Source organism: Chrysochloris asiatica, unplaced genomic scaffold (assembly GCF_000296735.1).
Source record: "Chrysochloris asiatica unplaced genomic scaffold, ChrAsi1.0 scaffold00048, whole genome shotgun sequence".
Classification (NCBI taxonomy): Eukaryota; Metazoa; Chordata; class Mammalia; order Afrosoricida; family Chrysochloridae; genus Chrysochloris; species Chrysochloris asiatica.
Genome location: NW_006408566.1, coordinates 889,900 through 914,365, shown reverse-complemented (window position 1 = coordinate 914,365; position 24,466 = coordinate 889,900). Strand labels below are relative to the sequence as shown.

Sequence of the window (24,466 nt, the reverse complement as noted above, 5' to 3'; positions counted from 1 at the left end):
GATGATCTGAATTATCATCATGATTAAATAATGAGATAAAGTTTTTCTCAATACTTTCCAAAGAAATGCTTATAATAATCAGCATTAAGTAGAATGTAAAGAGGGAAGCTCTTGTATCTGGAAAAGGAGTTGTTGTGAAAGATTTACTTTTCCTTATAAATCCACATGAGCCCTGGTGTGACTCTATAGGATAAGCAATTGGCTGTAAACTGCAAGGGTGGCATTTAAAACCCACCAGCCAGCTGTTCTTAGAAACCCTATACAGGGTCAGTATGAGTCAGAACTGATTCAATGGCACACAACATATATTGTCTTACATCAGTTGTTTCTTTAAAAAAAATCCATGTATTTCATTGAAATCAATTTAAAATGTTATTTCACTAAAACTACATTTATTGTATTTTAATTTAAAAATTAAGAATTTAAAAAATTTCAAACTAAAAGGTCCCACTGAACACCATGTATAATTAATAAAATTAGAAACATATTCAAAGTATATGATCATGCAATTTCAAAATAGCCAGATAAATTCAGGCTTTGTTATTGTTGTGAGTTGCTGATACATAGTGATCCCATGTATGCAGAGTAGAACTGCTACAAAGGATTGAAAGCTCCACAGGGTTTGACCACTTCACAGCAGACAGCTAGGCCTTCTAAAATTCTTCTGGCAGGGTTGGGATGGCCAATATCTTGACTTGTAGTCCAGCACTTCACTTATGCCCACCAGGGATTCCTATATGCAGGTCAATGTCCTTATTGTGGGATCAGTTGACTGGCAATCTTAATTCCATATGCAATTTAATTCTCCTTTGCTATTAAGACAACATATTTACAGGTTACAGAGATTAGGTTAAAGGTGGTAAAACAATACAGCCTTGGCAACCTATAAGAATCTGAACTCAGACACAAGAATCAGTTGACATAGCTCAGGAAATGGCAGTTCTTGCAATCAACTTAAGCAAATAAGCTTAAATTTAATGATAATATAGTAGGAATACAATTCCACTGGGGAGCTCTAGTGACTTAACAGAACCTCATAATACTGCCAATACTAGCACACATCGCCCATTAATAAATTGAGGAGACTGTGGAAGCTGCACTCACTTAACATCCTGCAGATCCTCTGATGCCATTACTTAAAATATATCCTTTAAGCTTATAACAAATTGTAACTAGCATAAGATTTGCATGTTACAGAGCTAATTGTTGCAAACCTCAAGCAAGATCTCCAAGAAGGTATTTTACAAACAATGAAAATAAAAATTTCAATGATAGCCCATTGATATTTATTTAAAATACTGATATTTACCTGTATAGAAATGAATATTTTTAAAACTAAACAGTTGTTGGCATTTTCTGAAACTAAGTAATAACCAGACTCATCTGTTAATAAACATGTGAAACAGTATCTAGACATGTGAAGGGAAATTTAAACATGCCACCTCAAGAAATTTTAACCCTTAAAAACAAACCATTATGGGGGAGGTAGAGGGAGGTGACAGTAGAGCACAGGATAGGGGTCAGATACATCATAGTTTGCGTGATGGGGAGGGCAATACACAAGAAGGGGGCGGGGTTGGAAGAACAAGGTAGGTAGGGGAACACTGAGACAGGTTTGCATGGGCTAAGTTAATAGTGATACATGCTCAAACTTGGAACAGGGCTCTGGGATACAGGGATTAAGGCATACTCTGAAGAGGGGAAATAATACTAAGATGCTTGACTGTCTTATGAATATTGGTTTCCCTTGCCTGCTATTGTGAAATAGACACTTGAGTCAGATAGAAAGGAATGTTGGGAAACATGATTACAGAAAGTTTGTATGCCAATCGTCAGCCTATAACTGACTGGAATACTTAAAAGGGGTGCTACAACTTGCCCAATGAAATAGGTCTCTTGTGGAGCCTTTGCAGTGGAATCCTAAGCCCCATCCAGAATATTCTGAGGTGGTTCATTCCCACTAGAAAGGACAAATAGACCAGCCTGGAACAGCTAGAGTGACAGAAGATACATCTTCAAATAAAGATCATGATGAAAAACACAAAACAAAAATGGCAGTATGACTGGTCACTACAAGAATAAGCAAGTTGTTCACCAGAAAGCCATCAAGGCAAGCAATCCAAGTCTCCTCAGGGCAAACCCCCCTCTAAGACTAAAACTCAAAGGGAGTTTTTAGTGAGCAGGCATGTAAGCTTGCTGGCAACTACATTTGTCTACTGGTAAGTGGAAGAGAAAGAAAGGCAGCAATGAAGAAATGGGCCGAGGTCAACCATGTTCCATAGACTCCTGATATGGGAGGCAAGAGGCAGGCTTGCAGAATGTGTTCTTTGGTGGTTTAAATTATTATACATGCCTGACATGGTTTGCATGGGTAAAAGAGGGAAAATAATGTGACCTGAAAATAAGAAAAATAAGAGGAAGGCTGGCTGGTCCAAAGTGTCATGAGACCTGGAGACACCTGAGCCCACGGACCAGGACATAGCCACAGAGAGCTAGAGCTGAGAATGAAGCAAGCATTCAGCTGATATGTAGTGAAAGGAGATACACAAGAACATCCAAACTGGTAGATAGTACCCATCTGACCTAGACTACAAGGGCTTGATAATCAACAACTCAACTATAAGAAGATAGAAAAGAGAGCAATTTTTGATAAAGGAAACAAAGATAAATTGCTACAATTTGATAAACTTGACCTATATTCAAGGAGGTAGTAGTTCGAAATACCAACAGAGGGAAGGAGTCTTCACATCAAGTATCAACGCTATCTCCTGTATACAGGTAGAGGGAGGCGACAGTAGAGCACATAATATAGTAGGAATACAATTTAGACATTGGCTACTTAAAATGAGGGGCAATAAAGGCACGAAGTGACTGGTTTACCAGGTTTCAAGAGGGAGTTTAATTTAAGAGGGTGTGTGTGAAGATAAGAGTACCCACTGAGCAGTTTTCATCTTGTCTAGATGGGTCTGGTGAAGAGGGATGGGGATAAGATTCATATGATTCAATATCGAGTAATTATTATCATGACTAATTGAGACTTTCACAATTATAAAGGTAGAAGTTTTGCAACAAACACAGCGAAGTAGTTAATCTTACGGAGTCCTGGTGTGGCACTGTGGGCTAATGCGTGAGATTGCAAAGTTGTTTGAACTGCAAGGTCAGTGGTTCAAGCTCACCAGCTTCTCCTTGGAAACCCTATACAGGGTCACAACTGGTGAGAATTGACTCAACGATACTTAACAACAAGAGTTAATCTTACAGTCTAGAAACAGAGGACCCTAAGACCATAAAGGGAGACGAGCACAAGCGAAATGTGGGAATCTATCCAGAGAAGCAGCGACACCAGAGATTGAGGCAGAGATGAGGACATGGAGAGAGGGAGCAGTTGAGGATTCTAGACTCATAGAAAGAGAGGGACTGAGAGCTGGCAGACAGGAGGCAGGCTTGCAGAATGTATCCTTTGGTGATTTAAATTATTATACATGCCTGACATGGTTTGAATGGGAAAAAGAGGGAAAATAATGTTAAGATGCTTGGCTGTCTTTTGAATATTGGTTTCCCTTGCCTACTATTATAAAACAGACACTTGAGGGGGAGATAAAGGAATAGCCAGAAACATCACCATAGAAAGCTTGTAGGTCTATCTTCAGTCTATAAATGGTTGGAATAACATAAATGGGACTACATCTTGCCCAGTGAAGGAGGCTTTCTGCAGAGCATTTGCATTGCATAGACCATAGGTGCAGTAAGGAAGACGGCAGAAGAATTGATGCTTTTGAGTTATGATGTTGGAGGAGAACATTGAAAGTGTCATGGGCTGCCAAAAGAACCAATAGTTCTGTTTTGGAAGAAGTGCTGCCAGAGTTCTCCTTTGAGGCCAAGATGTCCAAACTTTGTCTCTCATACTTAGGACATACTATCAGGAGGGACCAGTCGCTGGAGAAGAACATCATGTTTGGTAAGGTGGAGGGTCAGAGAAAAAGAGGGAGACTCCCAATGAGATGGACTGGCCAACTGGCAGCATCGATGGATTCAAGCATGGCAACAGTAGTGAGGTTGGCTCGGGCTTGGGCAGTGTTTTGTCTGCTGTGTATAAGGTTGCTAAGAGTCAGTACCGACTCGATGGCACCTAACAACAACAACAACAACAACAAAGGTAACCACAACAGTGGTATTGGAGAGGAGGATTTCATTTGGGTGGTAGAGAGGGCAACATAAGAAGAGGAAGGAGGTGGAAGAACAGGATAGGGGAACACTGAGACAAGTTTGCATGGCCTAAATGGGACAGAGGTAAACAGTGATGCATGCTCAAACTTGGAACAACAGGTATCTGTGATATAGAGATCTAGGTATAGTTTGAAGAGGGAAAATAATACTAAAATACTTGACTATCTTTTGAATATTGGTTTCCCTTGCCTACTATTATAAAATAGGGGTTCTGGTAGCGTACTGGTTACGAATCAGGCTGCGAACCTAAAGGTCAGCAGTTCGAAACTACCTGCTGTTCTGTGGGAGAAAAATGAGGCTTTCTGCTCCCATAAAGATTTACAGCCTCGGAAACCCTGTACAGGGTTGCTATGAGTCAGAAGCGACTCCACAGCACATAACCACCACCACCACTATTGTAAAATAGATACTTGAGTGGGATAGAAAGGAATGTTGGGAAACACAATGACAGAAAACTTGTAAGCCTGTCTGAGTTCAACTGATTGGAATACCTAAAAGGGATTCTAGAACTTGCACAGGGAAGTAGGCCTCTTGCAAAGCCTTTGTAGAGTATAGAACCAAGAGTATAGCACAAGCAGAATGCAGGATCTTTTCCAGAGAAGCAGTGACACCAGAGACGTAGGCAGAGATGGGTGGATGGAGTGAGGGAGCAGCTGAGGACTCTGGATTCATGGGAAGAGAGGAACTAAGAGCTGGTGGCCAGGAGGCTGACTTAAAGAAAGTGCTCTTTGGAGATGTTTATTATTATATATGCCTGAGAAGTCTTTTGTTTTGTTTTGTTTTTTGAAAAAAAAAAAAAAAATGCTAAAGTGAATAGAGAGAAATCTGTTAAATGATGGTACATGGAGGGAATTATAATCATTGTAATGACACAAGGTGTATGATTTGCTGAATGTAAAACTAATCTGCCCTGTACACTTTCATTTAATCTACAATAAAAACCTTAAAAGAAAAGAAAAGACTAACAGTGAGTGTTACAAATTTAAGGTAGACATTTTGTAACAAAAGGAGGGGAGGAGTTGATTTTGCAGTCCAGGAGCATAAGTCCCTGGGACCAGCAAGGGAGAAGAGTAGAGTTAGAGTACAGGACCCTATCCAGAGATGGAGGCAGAGACTATGATGTGGAGAGATGCAGCAGCTGGGAACTCTGGACTCAGGGAGGGAGAGGGGCTGTGTGCTGCCATCTGGAGGGCAGACTTGTGAGGTATACCCTTTGGTTGTTTGATGATGCATGGAGGGGATTGTAATCATTGCAATGAAACAAAAAACAATAGGATGAGTGTAAAGCTGATATTCTCCCATGTAAACTGTCACTCAATTCACAATAAAAAAAATATATATATATACATATAATTATCATACATTCCTGAGTGGTTAAAAAAAAGAAAGTTAAAATGAATAGAAAGAAATAGTGTTAACTGATGGTACATGGAGGGAATTATAATCATTGTAATGAAACAAAGTACATGATTTGTTGAATAAAAAACTGCTGAGGTGCCCTGTAAACTTTCACTCAATTCACAATAAAAATACATAAATAAATAAACCATTAAAGAAGGTATTATCTTAATTCTTTGAATAGAGAAATGTAGGCTCAACACAACAAATATATCAAGTAAAACCTAAACACACACATACAAAAAAACTAATCATTTATGGAAAATGGTTTAAATACCCTAAATTTAGAAAAAGATTATAGTTTCACAATTTTATTTGGTCCTGGTGTGTAGGATAAGCTGCTAACCAAAAAGTTGGTGGTTCAAACAAATCAGTCACTCCTTGGAAACCCTATATAGGACCGCTATGAGTCAGAAAGGGTTTGATAACACTTAACAACAATTATGTTTGTAGGGTAACTGGAATTAGCAAATTTACTTTACTTTTCCTACCAAAGGATAAAAAGCATACTTTATTGAAAGGTAAGCACCTGATATTTTTTACATCATAATGCTTAAACCTATTCTCTTTGTGCAGTGTTGAAATGAAAGGATTTTAAGCAGAGGAAACTGATGCCATAAAACTTGTTTAAAAAAAAACAAACTAATTTGAAGGTCAAAGAAGATGAAGAATTAACAAAAAACATACAGTTAAACAAGATGCTCAGGACCAATAAAAATAACTTAAAAGAAGAAATGATAGTGAAGGAGGCTTCCTGCAGAGCCTCTGCATTGCATAAGACCATAGATGGAGTCCTGAACCCTATCCAGAATTGTCTGAGGTGGGAAATTGCCACTTGAAAGGACAAGTAGACCTGCCTGGAGTGGGTAGCAAAACAGAAGCTACTTCCTGAAAGAAAGAAAGACAGGAAAAATACGAACAATAATGGCAGTCCCACTGACTACTACAAGAACAATCAAGTTGCTTGCCCAGGAACATCAAGGCAAGTGGTTGGGTACCCTCAGGGTAAACCCCATTCCAAGACTAAGACTCAAGGGAATACATGCTCTGATTGGTGACCATGTTTCTTGAGGGACTTTATAAGAGTGTGGAGGAAAAGAAAGAGTCCCCACTGAATAGATTTCATCTTGCCTAGATGCGTCTGGAGAAAAGAGATGGGGATAAGATTCGTATGATTCAATAGTGAATAATTGTTATCATGATTAATTGCGACTGTCACAATTGTAAAGGTAGAAGTTTTGTAATAAAAACAGGGGAGTAGTTAATCTTACAATCCAGAAACAGAGGACCCTAGGACCATCAAGGGAGAAGCACACAAGCAGAATGCAGGACCTTATCCAGAGAAGCATCGACACCAGAGATGGAGGCAGAGATGGGGGCATGGAGAGGGGGAGTGGCTGAGGACTCTAGATTTATGGGAAGAGAGGTGTCTGCCTCCTGGCCACTAAGAACTGGTGGCTAGGAGGCAGACTTGCAGAATGTGCCCTTTGGAGATGAAAATTATTATATATGCCTGAGTGTTGTTTTTTTTTTTTTAAAAAAAAGCTGAAGTGGATAGAGAGCAATACTGTTAACTGATGGTACATGGAGGGGATTATAATCATTGTAATAAAACAGGTGTATGATTTGTTGACTGTAAAACTGATGATCTGCCCTATAAACTTTCACTCAATCCACAATAAAAACCCTAAAGAAAAAAGAAAAAAAAAAAGACTCAAGGGGAATACACAAGCAGATATGTGCTCTAACTGGTAACCACACTGGTCACGGATTAGGGGAAGTGAAGGAAAAACAACAATGAAGCTGTGAGCTAAGTCCTACCATGTTCAATAGACTCTTGTGAATTCGGGTGGAGACCTGGTTGGCCAGCATTGTGGCAAGACCTGGGGACTCCTGGGCCCAGAATCAGTGAAACAGCCACAGAGGACTAGAGTGGAGAGTGACACGTCCAGCTGATAAGAAGTAAGGGCATATGCACAAGAACACCCACACTTGCAGATAATTCCCACTTGACCTGGCTTCAACGGCTGATCAGAACTCAACTAGAAGAAGAAAGAAGAGGGAAAAAAAAGAGTAATCTGATACAATTTGATGAACTTGACCTACACCCATGGATGCAGTAGCTCAAAAGAGGGAACAAATCTTTACATCAAGGATGATTCCCATCCCCTCGAGACACAGGGTAGACAGTGATGGGAAACTTGGACAATGGCTACCCAAATGGGGAGGGGGGGTGTACAAAGGTAAGAAGTGACTGGCTTACAAGCATTCAACAGAGAACCTAGATCCAGAGGGCACGGAGGAAGGTAGAATCTCCACTGAGTAATATCCAATCTGTCTGGGCGAGGCTGATGAAAAGAGATGGGGATAGGAATCTTGTGGTACAGTAGTCAATAATTGAAATCAGGACTCACTGAAAGGCTTGGAAATGTAAAGGTAGACAGATGTTTTGTAGCAAAAAGAGGGCAGTCCAGGAGCAGAGGTCCCTGGGACATCAGGGAGAAGAGCAGAATGCGGGACCCTACTCAGAGAAACAGTGAAGTCAGAGATGGGGGCAGAGACTATGACATGGAGTAATGGAGCGGTTGGGGGCTCTAAACCCAAAGAGAGGGGCCGTGTACTGACAACTGAGGGGCAGGCCTGTGGGGTATACCCTTTGGTAGGATGCATGGAAGGGATTGTAATCATGGCAATGAAACGATATACCATAGGATGAATGCAAAGCTAATGATCTCCCATGTAAAGTATCACATAATTCACAATAAAGCATTAAAAAAAGAAAGAGAGAGAAGTAATGATAGCATAAAAATCTCTGCAAATTTTATAATAAAAAAGGAGTATGATACTGTCCTTAATAGTACAATAAGCACTATTTTAGAATCTTAATCATGCGAGACATTATCAAAATTAAACTTCAAATTTTTCAAAAAATAATATGTATTGAAGACTAATTCATCTAATTCATCTAGTCAACCAAGGAACAGGTATTTATTAAATGCTCATGAGCCAGGACCTTATATTCTGGTAAAACCAAAATGCAACAGAATATATGACTTATAATTTCTTACAAGGTAATAATTTGAAAGATAAACTAAATAACAAAGGCACCCAACAATTTATCTCTAGAACAAATTATAAAAATAAAAATATTGCTCATTTTTCTTCCACCCTGCTCTCCCACACTGACTCTGGGTTGGTGTTGTGACTTACTTGTTCAATGGGCATTAGCAAACATGATATGAATGTTGTTTGTTGTTGTTGTCAGTTGCCATTGAGCCGGAACCGACTCATAGCGACCCCATGCACAGCAAAACGAAACAACGTCTGATCCTGGGCCAATCTCACTACCGCTGCCACACTTGACGCCATCAATGATGCCACTTGGCACTTACAATTGATATTTACCCTCTTTCATGCAGTTCTTGTGAAATCCACAACACTACATATGAACAAGCTAAAATAAGCATAGATAACAAGAAACGTATGCCTCTACACTCAATTGGAATATCAGCTGAAAAGCAGACATTTAAATGAAGCCTTCAATAGCACCTATCAGCCAATGTATGAGAGGGTATCAAAAAGTTCGTGGAACCATAAAATTAAAAAGATAATGGATATCCCTTCTGTATACAGGGTAGATAGGGATGGGCAACTTGGACATTGTCTACCTAAAATAAGGGAGTAATAAAGGCATCCAGTGACTGTATTACAAGGTTTCAAGATGGAGTTAATTTAATAGTGTGGGGGGGGAAGAAAGAGTCCCCACTGAATAGTTTTCATCTTGTCTAGATGGGTCTGGTTCAAAGAGATGGGGTAAGATTCTTATGACACAATAGTTAGTAATTATTATCATGACTAACTGCAACACTCACAATTGTAAAGGTAAAAGTTTTGTAACAAAAACAGGGGAGTAGTTAATCTTACAGTCCAGAAACAGAGGACCCTAGACCATCAAGGGAGAAGAGCACAAGCGGAATGCAGGACCTTATCCAGAGAAAAAGCGACACCAGAGATGGAGGCAGAGATGAGGACATGGAGAGAGGGAGCAGCTGAGGATTCTACACTCATGGAAAGAGAGGGACTGAGAGCTGGCAGGCAGGAGGTAGGCTTGAAGAATGTGCTCTTTGGTGGTTTAAATTATTATAATGCCTTGAGTGTTTAGAAGAAAAAAAAAAAGAGCGAAAATACAGAGAAATACTGCTCACTGATGATACATGGAGGGGATTATAATCATTGTAATGAAACTAAGTATAAGATTTGTTTAATGTAGAACAGATGATCTGCCATGTAAACTTTCACTCAATTCACAAGTAAAACTTAAAAAAAAAAAAAAAAAAAAGATAATGGAAATTTTCCACAAACATTATGAAGTCCCTTCCTAATAAAATAAGTATAAGATTTGTTTAATGTAGAACAGATGATCTGCCATGTAAACTTTCACTCAATTCACAAGTAAAACTTAAAAAAAAAAAAAAAAAAAGATAATGGAAATTTTCCACAAACATTATGAAGTCCCTTCCTATAAGTAAGTTTCAGCTAACTGGCCTAGACCAGAAGAATAAAGACCCAATAGATCCAGGCAAAACTGATGACCACTGGGGTTTTATTGTTGTTGTTAAGTACTGTGGAGTCGGTTCCGACTCATAGTGACCCTGCACAGGGTTTCCGAAAAGCCTCATCTTTCTCCCACAGAACAGCTGGGAGTTTCAAACTGCTGACTTTGAGGTTAGCAGCCCAATTCATAACCACTACGCTACCAGAGCTCCTTAAATAGTTCAATTATTTAAAAAAAAAAAACAAAAAACTTTTCTGTGAATTGAGTGAATGTTTACAGAGCAGATCATCAGTTTTATATTTAACAAACCATACACTTTGCTTTACTACATGGTTACAATCCCTTCCATGTACCAACAATTAACAGCATTTACCTCTATTCACTTTAACTACTGTACTCCACCCTATGTCTCCCGCTACCTTTATCTTTCCTCTGTTAACCTGCCTCTTGTTGTATATTGCCTGCCCATGTCACCCATGTTAATATGTGTCTATCCTTTTGTTGTGTTGTTACTAGGTACCATCGAGTTGGTACCAACTCATAGCGACCCTGTGCACAACAGAACGAAGGACTGTGTGGTCCTGGGCCAACCTTACAATAGTTGCCAGTCTTGAGCCCATTGATACTGCCACTTTGCCAATCCATCTCACTGGGAGTCTTCCTCTTTTTCTCTGACCCTCCACTTTACCAAACATGATATCCTTGTACAGTGACTGGCCCCTCCTGACAATATGTCTTAAGTATGAGAGGCGAAGTTTGGCCATCCTGGCTTCCAAGAAGCACTCTGGCTGCACTTCTTCCAACACTGATCCATTTGTTCTTTTTGGCAGTCCATGGTACCTTCAATATTCTAGTCTCCTCCAATACCATAACTCAAATCCATCAATTCTTTTACGGTCTTCCTTATTCAGTCCAGCTTTTGCATGCATATGAGGTTATTGAAAATACCATGGCTTGGGTCAGGCGCAACACAGTCCTCAAGCTGACATCTTTGCTCTTCAACACTTTAAACAGCTCCCGTGCAGCAGATTTGCCAAATGCGATAAATGTGTCGTTTGATTTCTTGACTGCTGCTTCCATGAGTGTGATGGTTGATCCAAAAGGAATGAAGTCCTTGACAACTTCAATCTTTTCTCCATTGATAAGAATGTTGCTTGCTTATTGGTCCAGTGGTGAGGATTTTTGTTTTCTTTACATTGAGATGCAATCCATACCGAAGGCTGTGTTCTTTGATCTTCATCAGTATTTTAAGTCCTCTTCACTTTCAGAAAACAAGGTTGTATCAACTGCATATTGCAGGTTGTTAATGAGTCCTCCTTCAATCCTGATGCCACATTTTCCTTCTAACTCACCTTCTCAGATTATTTGCTCAGCATACAGAGTAAATACATACAGCAACAAAACACAACCCTGTCGCACAACTTTCTTAATTTAAACCATTCAGTTCCCATGTTCTGTTCAAACAAGTGCCTCGTGGTCCAGGTACAGATTCCTCATGAGCACAATTAAGTGTTCCAGAACACTCATACTTCACAATGTTGTCCATAGCTTGTCATGATCCACACAATCGAAAGCCTTTGCATAGTCAATAAAGCACAGGTAAACATCTTTCTGGTATTCTCTGCTTTCACCCAAGATCCACTGAAGATTAGCAATGATATCCCTCATTCCACTTCCTCTTCTGAATCCGACTTGAACCTCTGGAAGTTCTCTGTCAATGCACGGTTGCAGCTGTTTTTGTATTACCTTGAGTAAAACTTTACTCCCATGGGATATCAAAGATATCGTCCAACGATTTCCGTCTTTCATTGCGCTATCTCTTTGGAATGCACACAAATATGAATCTCTTCCAATCACTTGGCCAGATAGTTGCCTTCCAAATTTCTTGGCAGAGATAAGTGAGTGCCTCCAGTGCCGCCTCACTTTCTTGGAAGATTTCAATTTTTATTCCATCAATTCTTGGTACCTTGTTCTTTGCCAATTCCTTCAGTGCACCTTGGACTTCTTCCTTCAGTGGCTCTTGATCATATGCAGCCTATGAATGTGCCCCTCCATGCCCTGACCTGGTAACCATCATAGTTTGTTTCTTTCATTGAGAAAACTTTTTATCTTTTTACAATATTGCTCTCATACAATCTTTGTTCTTTTGTGATTGACTAATTTCACTGAGCCATAATGTCCTCCAGGTTCAACCATGTTATGAGGTGTTTCACAGATTCATTATTCTTCAAAGTTTTATAATATTCTATTGTGTATGCAACAAAGTTTGTTTATCCATTCTTCTAGTGATGGACATTTACGGTGTGCCCATATTTTTCATGCCTCTTGTTGGTAGCATATTGAAGGATTCTGTTTTCCTTTCCATTCTGCTGTTTATGTCTCTTGACTGGTACATGTAATCCATTTACATGCAGTATAATTATCAACACGTATGAATTGATTGCTGTCATTTTTCTGTGTTTTATTGTTGTGCGGCTGGATTCTTTGTTCCACCTAATTTTCTATGCTGAGTTCATGTTCTTAGTGTGTTTTCTTGTCTTTTCATTTCTGTTGTTTTACTAAATCAGATTTTCTTCCTTTTTTATTCTGATATGCAAGTGTATCAATTTTGAGGTTACCTTATAATTTCCCCCCCTGCTTAAAACAATCTGTTTTATCTTGAAATCTACTAGACTTCCTTGCCTTTTGGAAGTTCTGTATCTATACTATTCCCTCTTTTTGCTTCGTTTTATAATTGACTTCATTAAACATTGATATCTCTGGTTCCCTATTTTCTCTCTTGTTGGTTTGTTTTACTTTAAATACTTCTGTATCTGGACTGGTTTCTAGGTGGTGTTGTCATGTGTAGTAATCTTAGGTTGTTGTCTGTTGTTATTGGTTCTCAGTGCAAAGAAAACCCTTTAGCAATTTTTGCAAAGCAGTCATTACAAATTCCTTTAATCTCTGTTTATCAGGAAAAGTCCCATTTTGCAGTTATATTCCTTGACTCTGATTTTGGAAAGTTTGAATATGATATATCTTGGAGATTTTCTTTTGGGATCTATTCTGTTGGGGTTCATTCAGCTTCTTCCATGCTTATCTTCTCATCTTTCTTGATGTTAGGGTAGTTAGTTTTCTTTCAATAATTCTTCTACAACTTTCTCTGTGCTTCTCTCTTCCTGTTCTGGTATTCTGATCAGCCATAATTTGTTCTTCTTCGTGGTGTCCCACATAACTCAGTCAGGGTTTCATCAGATTTTTCATTCTTTTTTCGATTGTTCTTCTAACATACTAGTATGGAAAGATTCCTTGTCAAACTCACTAATTCGGGCTCCCATTGCCTTGCATCTACTTTGCCCTTTCAATGCATTTTCCATTTCGGAGATCTTAGTATCTACTAAATTTCTAATTGCAGCTTTTGTAATGTTTGAAAATTTGCATTTATTTTGTCGGTTTATTCTTGTAGTGTTTTCCTGAATTCTTCTAAAGTTTTTATTGTGTTCCCCTTGCTCTCTTCAATCTATCAATTCTTTGAAGGTATCTAATTATCAATCTTTTTCAGTTAGTTCATTACCTTTTCTTCCTTATTAATATCTTCTGGCACTACATCTTGGTAATTTGTTTGAGCCATTCTCTCTTAGTTGTTTTTTTGTGTGTGAGCTAAAATTGTGTGTTGTCTCTGGGGCATTGTGAGGTTATCATATTTATAAAATCGAATAGTACAGTTGTTGGAAGTGGAAGGCAGAAATCTCTGGGAGGTGTGGGTCCTGCAATTCAAGGATATAACAAGGTGGTTGTGGAAGTGATATGACAGTACAGTACCTGGCCCTAGATGGAGTTCCTATTAGCCTGGGTGTTATCTATATTCAAGGCACTCAATCTGGAAGCTGTTCATAGGGGCCCTGGATGGAGCTGGTTTCATTTGTCTGTTAGGCCCATAAGGAAGCAGAGTGACTGACTAAATGCTAGTATGGTGGCACTGAGGGTTTCTAGGTCTGGAGCCAAACCCTCTAGAATCCAGGCACCAAAGCAGCATACCAGAGAGGTGCAGCTGGCCCCCACCTCACACTGACCTGGCTCCCAACCATGCAACTCTGATTTCCCAGAAAACATAGTCGGTGCTGAGGGTGGATGAGGGTGGAAGCTGGCCACACTTATGGTCACCAGGGTAGCGTGGGGCAAAGAAGAAATCACAGCTTTTCCATTGCCCACTTGAATGCCAGGTCTCTTCTGCTGCCAAGGCTGTTCACAAAAAGGTAGAGCTGTGTCTGGCTAACCCATTCACCAGTCAGTCTTCCTCTCTTATAGTCCCTGCTAAGCCTCTCCTCCTAAGAAGCACGCCATTCACCACTGTAACCATTTTTCTGAGTTCCAGGTGCCAGAATGTTCATCTGTGTCTGTTTCATTTGGTCTTTTGGATCTTTGTTGTAAAGGGTCCATGGAGCACATCTGCACAAACCACTATCTTGCCAAAAGTTCCTCATTATCTTTTAATCCCATTTTTCCACAAACTTAAAAATCCTTTCTTATATTCTAAAAGTCATTTTGGTCCTTTTTCAAAGACAAAGAAAAGGCACTAAATGTTTATCAAATTTTTGTTATTATGTATGTAACTTGTTGTTGTTAAGTACCGTTAGGTTGGTTCCAACTCATAGTGACCCATATAGGGTTTCCAAGGAACAGCTGGTGAGTTTGAACTGCCGACCTTGTGGTTCAAACCCACTATGTGGTCCAGTGCATTATCCTACAGCATCACATACCTACTTCTCACTTATCAACTATCTCATCAGACACTTCGCATATACAATAATAAAAAATGTACTAGTATCTGGCCATTTTGTGAATTAACAATAGACTTCTGGCAGTAACAAATCCCCAAGTGTGCAGACAGCACCACTGGTTGTGCAGGTTATGTGTCAACTTGGCTGGGTCATGGTTCTCAGAGGTTTAGCAGCTGTAGGGGTCATTTAGCAGCTATTAATGATGGAGTCACTTACATTTTGTGATCTGATGTGGTCATCCTTCATTTTCACATAACACTGATTTTCAGATACTACCCTGATCTTTGTTATGCCACTAACCATGTCAATAAGTGAGGAATGGGTGTATTTTCTAATTGTAATACTGTAACACAAATCAAAAAAACTAAAGGTCAACAATTATTTGAGTTTAAGGATGTTTTATAATTTCAGTGTACTTACTGCCTAGATGGATTGAGAATTACAGTCACATATAATAGCTCATTTCCTCTAAATATTTATATCCAAAGTACATTTAAACTCATTTACTTCAATAGTTCATCAGCTTTCAGACTATTCTTCTAAATATGGAGTACATAAGACAGTACCTCTGATCTTGCTCCGTAGATATTTTAGGACTTCTTGGGTTCCCTTCTGGAAGCGTAGAGAAAAAGACAAATATTCATCAAGATCAACGTGCATGTATGATATCAAATTAAAAAAAGAGTTGAATTCTAAGTACACTTACACTTATAATCTCTCTTCGAATAGTTCTCAAAGGATTTCCTTCTATTGCCAAGAATTTCAAATGAAGGTTTCCCAATGAATAGGGCAGACTATAAAAATTAAATTAATTTCAAGGAAAACATTAGATATAAGCATATTCAACCAAATAGTTGACTATAAAACTAACAATGTAGAACAAATGATATATCATGTAATAATTTCAAATGAGTAGGAGGCCTGGTGTGGCACTGTAGGATAAGCACTGAACCACAAAGTCAGTTTGAACTGCAAGATATGCAGTTCAAACTGATTAGCTGCTCCTTGGAAACCCTATATAGGGAAGCTATGCATCAGAAACGACTCAGTGGCACTTAACAACAACAAATTTCAAAGGAGACCCAGATAAAATATTTCCCTTGTAAATGAATAATAAATAGACTTATTGAAATTGTTATACTAGACTTATCATTGAAATTGTCATACTGAGATTACTAAGAGAATCTGAGATATAAGATATTTGCTAAGCTGTATTCAGTGCCAAAAAGCAAATGTTTCTAAAACATCAATTTGAAGAAATCAATGCTTCAAAATGGACATGCCCCACAGACACCAACTGTGGCGATTTTGTTCTTTGAGGAAATACATTTAGTTATAAGTGAAAAAAGATGACAATTGTACAAAGAAAAAAAATTCAATCGCTCAATTCATGTTTTCATTCAATAAGTTAAATCATTGTTTTACCTTAAACGTACAAAGTAAACCAGTGTTTCTAAATATAGTCAATCTTAATAACATTAAGCACTTTTAATGTACTAGTCATTGGTATAGGGATATCAAGATCCTTACTTTTAAAATGTTCTACCCAGAATATGTGGTGGTGGTAGTGGTTGTGTGCCACAGAGTTGGATCTGACTCATAGTGATACTGTATAGGTTTTCTGAGGCTGTAAATCTTTATGGAAACAGAAAGCCTCATTTTTCTCCCACCATTGAGCATGCATGTGAAATGATTCTGTAGAGTAGAGGAGTGACAGTGGCTTATGTGGTAAATCATTTACAAATCAGCCATGACTCTGCCTTTTTGGGGTAGAGAGTAGCAAAGGCCGGATTTAGATCTAAAAAGAGGAATGAGAGTTCACTGGGCAATAAAGCAGGAAAAGGGCACTAAGAAACAAAATGAAGACTCAGTATCTTTATAATTCAGTATAGTTAAAGAACAGGATGCCTATAACAGGGTGAAGCATGATAAAATATAATTGAAATGATTGTGAGATGCCTTTGAATGCTATGCTGAGAAATGTAAACTTTGCCATGTGAGACAATTAAAAAAAAAAACAAAAAAACCGTCATCTAGTCTATTCTGACTCTTAGAGACGCACAGTCATATCTTTCTCCCATAGAGCATGTGTTTGATTTGAACTGCTGACCTTGCCAAGCCCATAGCACCAACAGGACTCCTAATCTAGCAAAACAATTGTTCCCAAATGCTTATTGGAACACCAATGAACACCAAAGCCACAACTATGACTTCAATTCTAACCCATAGCAACCCTAGAGAACAGAATAGAACTCTTTACGAATCGGGCTGCGAACCTTAAGGCCAGCAGTTCGAAACTACCAGGCACTCCGCGGGAGAAAGATGAGGCGTTCTGCTCCCGTAAAGATTTACAGCCTCGGAAACCCTGTACAGGGTCGCTATGGGTCGGATCCAACTCAAGGGCACTTAACAACAACAACAACAACATACGGCTCCCAAGGTGGTAAATCTTTATAGAAGTAAACTGCTTCATCTTTCTCTTTCTGAGCAGCTGGAGGGCTCGAATTGGAGTCCTGGTGTGACGCTGCAGGATAAGTGCTTAACCCTAAGGTTGGTCTGAACCACAAGGTCAGCGGTTCAAACTCACCAGCCACTCCTTGAAAACCCTATACAGGGTCACTATGGGTCAAAACCGACTTGATGGCACTTAACAACAAGGTTAGTAGTCCAGTGTTTAACCCACTCTGCCACAAAGTTTATTGTTGGAATACCAGAGACATCTAACTCTTCTCAGATTTAAAAAAAAATCTATGGCCCCAATGATTCTTTTTTCTTTTTCTTTCTTTAAAGCTTCATGAGTCTGATTCATAGCCTTATTTGGAATATGCTGCTGTTGTTAAGTGTAGTCAAGTTGTTCTGACTCATAGCAAACCTTTGCAGGATTTCCATAGGGCAGCTGAATGGTGTGAACTGCAGACCTTTTTGTCAGCATTTCAGTGCTTATCTTACAATGTCACACCAGGATATAGTGCTATTATCATGGGAAACCATCACACTTTTTTAAGCAGAAAAGTACAGGATAATTGTATTTTCACAAAATATGATGGTAGCATGTAAGGAATTAATCTTTTAGTTAGACAACATTCTAGAGGCAATGTAAAATGGCTCAAATTATCTAGTATCTAGCCAATATGGGATTGCATGGAGTCCTGGTGTGGACAAACTATAGGATAAGCACTTGACCACAAAGTTGGTTTGAACCACAATGTTGGCAGTTCAAACTCACCAGCCACTCCTTGGAAACCCTATACACGGTCGCTATGGGTCTTAAATGACCCGACCGGCACTTAACAACAACAACATGGAATCCACATGATGAAAGAAATGACTGTTTCCTAAGTGTTATTATGTTACACACAGTTGAAAGCCTTTGGAGAGTCAGTAAAGCACAGGTTAAGATCTTTCTGGTACTTTCTGCTTTCAGTCAAGATCCATCTGAAGTCAAAAAGGATATCACTTGGTTGACGTCCTCGTCTGAATCTGGGCTGTTCCCTGTCATTTTACTTTTGTTGATATTTTAAAATTATTTTTAGCAAAATTTTATTTGCATGTCATATTAATGATATTGCCCAATGATTTTCACACTCTGTTTGGTCATCTCTCTTGGAATGGGCACAAATACGGATTTCTTCCAATCAACTGGCCATGCAGCTATCTTCCAAATTTCTTGGCATAGATGATGGAGTGCTTCTAGGGCTGCCTCAGTTTGCTGAAAGATTTCAAGTTGTATCCCATCAATACCCAGAGCCTGATTCTTTGCAAATACCTTCAGTGCACCAAGGACTTCTTCCTTCAGTACCATTTGCTTTTGATCATAGGCTGTCTCTTAAAATGGTGCAACATCATCCATTTATTTTTGGAACAGTGATTCTCTATATTCCTTTTATCTTCTTTTGATACTTTCTACATTGTTCAATGTTTTGTCCATAGAATCCTTCAATATTGAAAGTCAAGGCTTGAATTTTTTTCTTCAGCTTAAGAAATGCTGAATGTGTTCTTCCCTTTTGGTTTTCTAATTCCGTTTATTTGTATATTTTGTTATAATACCTGACACTGTCTTCTCAAGTTGCCCTTTGAAATTTGCTGTTCAGCTCTTAACTTCATTTCTTACATTTGCTTTAGCATTTGTATGCTGGAGTGCAAGTTTCAGGCCTCTTCTGATATTCATTTTGGTCTTTTGCTTCTTTCTTGTCTTAATGACCTACTGTTTTCTTCCTGTATGATATTCTTGATGGGATCCCACAACTCTTATCTTTGGTCATTTGTGTCTAATTCATCAAATCTGTTCTTGAGATGATCTCTAAATTCAGATGGGATATGTTCAAGATTATATTTTGGCTCTCATGGACTTGTTTTAATTTTCTTCAGCTTCAGCTTGAACTTGCATATCAGCAATTGATTGTCTGTTCCACAGGCTACATTTGACCTTGTTTTGGTGGATGACATAGAACTTTTCCACTGTGTCTTTCCACAGATGAAGTCAATTGGACTTCTATGTATTCCATCTGGTGTTGTCTATGTGTACAATCATTTGTTAAGTGGTTTAAAGAAGTTATTTGCAATGAATAAATCATTGGTCTTGAAAAATTCTGTCTTGTGATTTCCATCATCGTTTCTCTCACCTAGACCATATTTTCCAACGACTTATCCATCCTCTTTGTTTCCAACCACTGCATTCCGATCATCAGTAATTAATACACATGGATGGCATGTTTGATCAATTTCATATTTAAGAATTTAGTAAAATTCTTCAATTTCATCATAACTGGACTTAGTAGCTGGTTTGTAAATTTGAATAATAGTGGCCTTCCTTGTAGGCATATGGATATTATCTTATCAAAGACAACATTATATTTCAAGATTGATTTTAAAATGTTCCTTTTTATAACGAATGTGACAAGATTCTTCTCCAACTAGTCATTCCTGGCATAGTAAACCACATAATGGTCAGATTCACAATGGTCAATGCCTGTCCATTTCAGATCACAAATGCCTCGTCTAGGACTTCATTCTTTATGGATTCCATTACATTTTAGACAACTTCCAATTTTCCTAGATTCATACTTCATACATTCCATTTTCCAATTACTAACGATGTTTACAGCTATTTCTCTTCATTTTGAGATCCTAAAAGCTTTTCTCCATTCATGTCATCACAGTCAACTCTTTTTGAAGAGGCAGCACTTCTCCAGGTCAATTTTTAGTGCTTTCCAACCAGAAGGGTTTATCTTTCAGCACTATATTTTGTTGTTGCTAATTATGGTTGAATCACAGTTCCAATTCATAGAGAACATGTATAGGGTTTCCAAGGAGCAGCTGGTAGTTAACAGTCCAGTGCATATTATCAACAAAGATAAGTCCTTCACCACACTCCCTGTTGTAAATCGCTGCATATAAAATTTCTCTCCATGCCACACCAGGATTCCCACTGTATCTGATAATGTTGTTGTTGCTGTTAGGTGCCATCGAGTCAGTACCGATCCATAGTGACCTTATACTCTGGTGCTATTCACCATGTTTCAATTTTCAATATTCTGGTGCTATCTTACAGTGTTTCACTGCCATTCACAGGGTTTTCAGTGGCTAAAATTCAGAAGTAATCCAACTCTCATTCTTCCTAGTTTGTCTTCGTCTGGAAGCTCAGCTGAAACCTGTCTACCAGTGGCATAGCTTCCACCATCACAGCCTAACACAAGTTATGACAGTACGACAAACTGACAGACGAGTGCTTTATGGACTATCCAAAGGTTTTTGACTGTGTGCATCATGAGAAGTTATGGACAAAATTGCAGAGAATACGTATTCCGTAACACTTAATTGTATTCATGAAAAACCTGTACATAGACCAAGAGTCAATCATTCAAACTGAACAAGGGGACACTGAATGGCTTAAAATTAGGAAAGGTGTGTGCCAGAATTGTATTCTATCACTATACCTATTCAATCTATATGCAGAGCAAATAATCTGAGAAACTGGATTTCATGAAGTAGAATGTGGCATCAGGGTTGGAGGAAGACTCATTAAAAATCTGTGGTATGAAAGCTAAGAAGTGACTGGCTTCCAAGCTTCCAAGAGGGAACCTAGATCGACAGGGCAGGAAGGATGGTAGAGTCTCCAGTGAGTAGTATCCAACCTGTCTATGAAAGGCTGATGAAAAGAAATGCAGATGGGTCTCTTGTGATGTAAAGGTGAATAACTGATATCAGGTCTGATTGTGAGGACTGAAAATGTAAAGGTGGATATTTTCTAGCAAGGAGGGGAGTGATTAACCTTTCAGTCTAGGAGCAGAGGGCCCTGGGACCATCACTGGAGAAGAGCAGAGAGCGGGACCCTACCCAGAGAAGCAGTAATGTCTGAGATGGAGACAGAGAGGATGACAAGAAGAGATGGAGTGGCTGAGGACTTGAGATCCAGAGAGGGAAAGGGGCTGTGTGCTGAGGACTGGGGGGGGGGGGGGGTGGGGGGGAGGAAGCTTACAGGGTATACCCTTTGGTTGGGTGATGATGCATGAACGGAATGGTAACTATGGCAATGAAACGATGTATGATAGAATGAATGTAAAACTAATGTTCCCCCATGTAAACTATCACACAATAAAAAAAATAATTAAAAAAAAAAAAAGCTGTGGTTGCAGATGATACAAACTTCATTGCTGAAAGCGAAGAGGACTAAAAACCACAGCCTTCAATAGGGGTTACATCTCAATGTAAAGAAAATAAAATTCACCACTAGACCAATGTGTAGCATCATTATATAAATGAAGACTGAAGCTGTCAAAGATTTCATTTTTCTTGGTTCCACTATCAACACTTACGGAAACAGCAGTCAAGAAGTCAAACAATGAAGTACATTAGGCAAATGTGCAGCACAAGAACTCTTTAAAGTATTAAAGAGCAAAGATGTCAGTCTGAGGAAGGACACAGTTGTGCCTCACCCAGGCCATGATATTTTCAATAGTTTCATATGCATGTGAAAGTTGGATAATGAATAAGGAAAACCATAGAAGAACTGATGCATTGGAGTTACAGTGATGAAGAAGAATATTAAAAATATCCTAGACTGCTAGAATCACAAACAATTCTGTGTTGGAAGAAGTATAGCAGAATGCTCCTTAGAAGTTGGGATGGCAATACTTCATCTCTCATACTTTGGACATTCTGTGGGGAGGGGCCAGGCCCTGGAGAAGGACATCATGCTGGGTAAAATGGAGGGTCAACGAAGAAGACCCCAAATCTAAATTGGCACTGGGCTGCAGCAATAGGCTCAAGCTTAACAACAACTGTGAGGATGACACAGTACCAGGCAGTGTTTTGTTCTGTTGTGCCTAGGTTTGCTATAAGTCCAGAATTGACAGCAACTAACAGAAACATTTTGATCTTATGAGACATACATACTTTATATCCATAGCTCTAGATGAAGAGGAACATATATATCAGCTAAACTGTATCAGTTACTTTGTTTAGTAAAATTTGAGGTTTGTTTTATTTTTAAATATTTGTTCTCTACTGCTTTCATTCAATAAACTTACTAAATTTCCATGTTGTTGTTGTTGTTGTCAGGTGCCATCAAGTCGGAACCGACTCATAGCGACCCCATGCACAGCAGAACGAAACAATGTCCGATCCTGGGTCAACCTCACTACCGCTGTCACACTTGACGCCATCAGTGATGCCACCTGGCTGATCCATCTCGTTGGGGGTCTTCCTCTTTTTCTCTGACGCTCCATCTTACCCAGCATGACATCATTCTCTAGTGACTGTACTCTCCTGACAATATGTCCATGTAGAGAAATTTAATTATATATATGCAACTATTTAAAACAGGGAGCATTGTGGCTCCATAAAATAAGCATGGCACTGAGAATGACAAGGTTGAAGTTCAAGCCCAACAGCTGCTCCGCAGGTGAAAGATAAGGCTTTCTGCTCAAAGGTTTAGTATCAGAAACCCGATAAGGGTCACTATGAATCAGAAGTGCCTTGACAGCACGTAACAACACCACAGAGAGGCAAATTCTTTAATTTTGGAGTCCTGGTATGATGCTGTAGGATAACTGCTAAACACAATGTCAGCAGTTCAAACACATCAGCTGCTCCTCAGAAACCCTATACAGGGTCACTATGATTTGGAACTGACTCAATGGCTCTTAACAACAATACTTACAACAGGCAAGAAACTATTTCATTTATTACTTGTAAGATAAAGCACTTTTAAGGCCAGCCAGGTCAATTACTAAAGGCTGCCATAAGTAGACGTGAGTGAAAAGAGTGGTTCCTGAAAGTGAATTAAATCTATGGTCCAGATGTAACATATACATATGTTCATTTATATTGTCCACCAGTCATCTGTCAGTTTGTTCTACTGTGATAGCTTGTGTATATGATGAAAGCTACGTCACTATTTTAAATACCATAGGGTCACCCATGGTGGACTAGTTTAAGTAGAGCTTCCAGACTAAGACAGATTAGGAAGAAGGAGAGGTGGATCACTTCTGAATGTTTAGCCACCCAATTCATACTTTATGAATAATAGTGGAACATTATCAGATAGTGTTGGAAGATGCGAACATTAATGAACAGCAGCAGAACATTCTCAGATATATTGCTGCAAAATGAGCTCCTTGGGTTGGAAGGCACTCAAAAACAACTGGGAAAGAGCTGCTCCCCAAAGTAGAGTTGACTTTGATGACATGGATGGAATTAAGCTTTCGGGACCTTCATTTGCTGATGGGACACAACTCAAAATGAGATGAAACAGCTGCAAACACTCATTAATAAACAAAGGGTGGAATGTATGAAGTATGAATTTAGGAAAATTGGAGGTTGTCAATAATGGAACGCATAAAGATCAATATCCTAAGCTACAGTGAGCTGAAAAGGACTGGTATTGGCCATTTGGAATCAGATTTTACATGGTTTACTATGCCTGGAACAATAAATTCAAGAGGAATTGCATAGCATTCATTACTTAAAAAGAACATTTCAAGATCTTGAAATAAAATGCTGTCTGTGATAGGATACTATCCATACTCCTAAAAGGAACACCAGAGCCCTGATGGGGCACTATAGGATAAGCACTGGACTGTTAACCGCAAGGTTGGTGTTTCAAACCTACCAATCAATCCCTCCTAGGAAACCTTACTCACTATGCATTGGAACTGACAGTACTTAAAAACAACAAAGAAGACAAGTTAATACCATTATTATTCAAATTTATGTACCAATCACTCAAGCCAGTTACGATAATATTGAAGAATTCTAACTTCATCAGTCTGAAATTGATCAACTATGTAATCAAGATGTATTGATAATCCATTAACTGAAGAATGGATAAACAAACTGTGGTACATACACACAATGGAATACTATGCTACCTTGAAGAACAATAAGGAAGCTGCAAACCACCGCATAAAATGGATGAACCTTGAGAGCGTTGAGTGAAATTAGTCAGTCACAAAAAGAGAAATACTGCATAGGACCACTACTGTAAAAGACTAAGGGAAAGAACCCATACAAAAGGGGGGTGGGG

The 24,466-nt window shown here is 38.9% G+C and overlaps 1 protein-coding gene across 1 annotated transcript in view; it reads right to left on the bottom strand.

Annotated features, from left to right (window-relative positions):
* Positions 1-24,466, bottom strand: part of LRRC40 (leucine rich repeat containing 40) — a 97,074-nt gene that overhangs the window by 29,531 nt on the left and 43,077 nt on the right. The window contains exons 8-9 of the mRNA XM_006862416.1: positions 15,647-15,734; positions 15,507-15,552 (exon numbers count right to left, since the gene is read on the bottom strand). Of these exons, the coding sequence (XP_006862478.1) occupies positions 15,507-15,552; positions 15,647-15,734 (134 nt within the window). The remainder of the gene's footprint in view (positions 1-15,506; positions 15,553-15,646; positions 15,735-24,466) is intronic.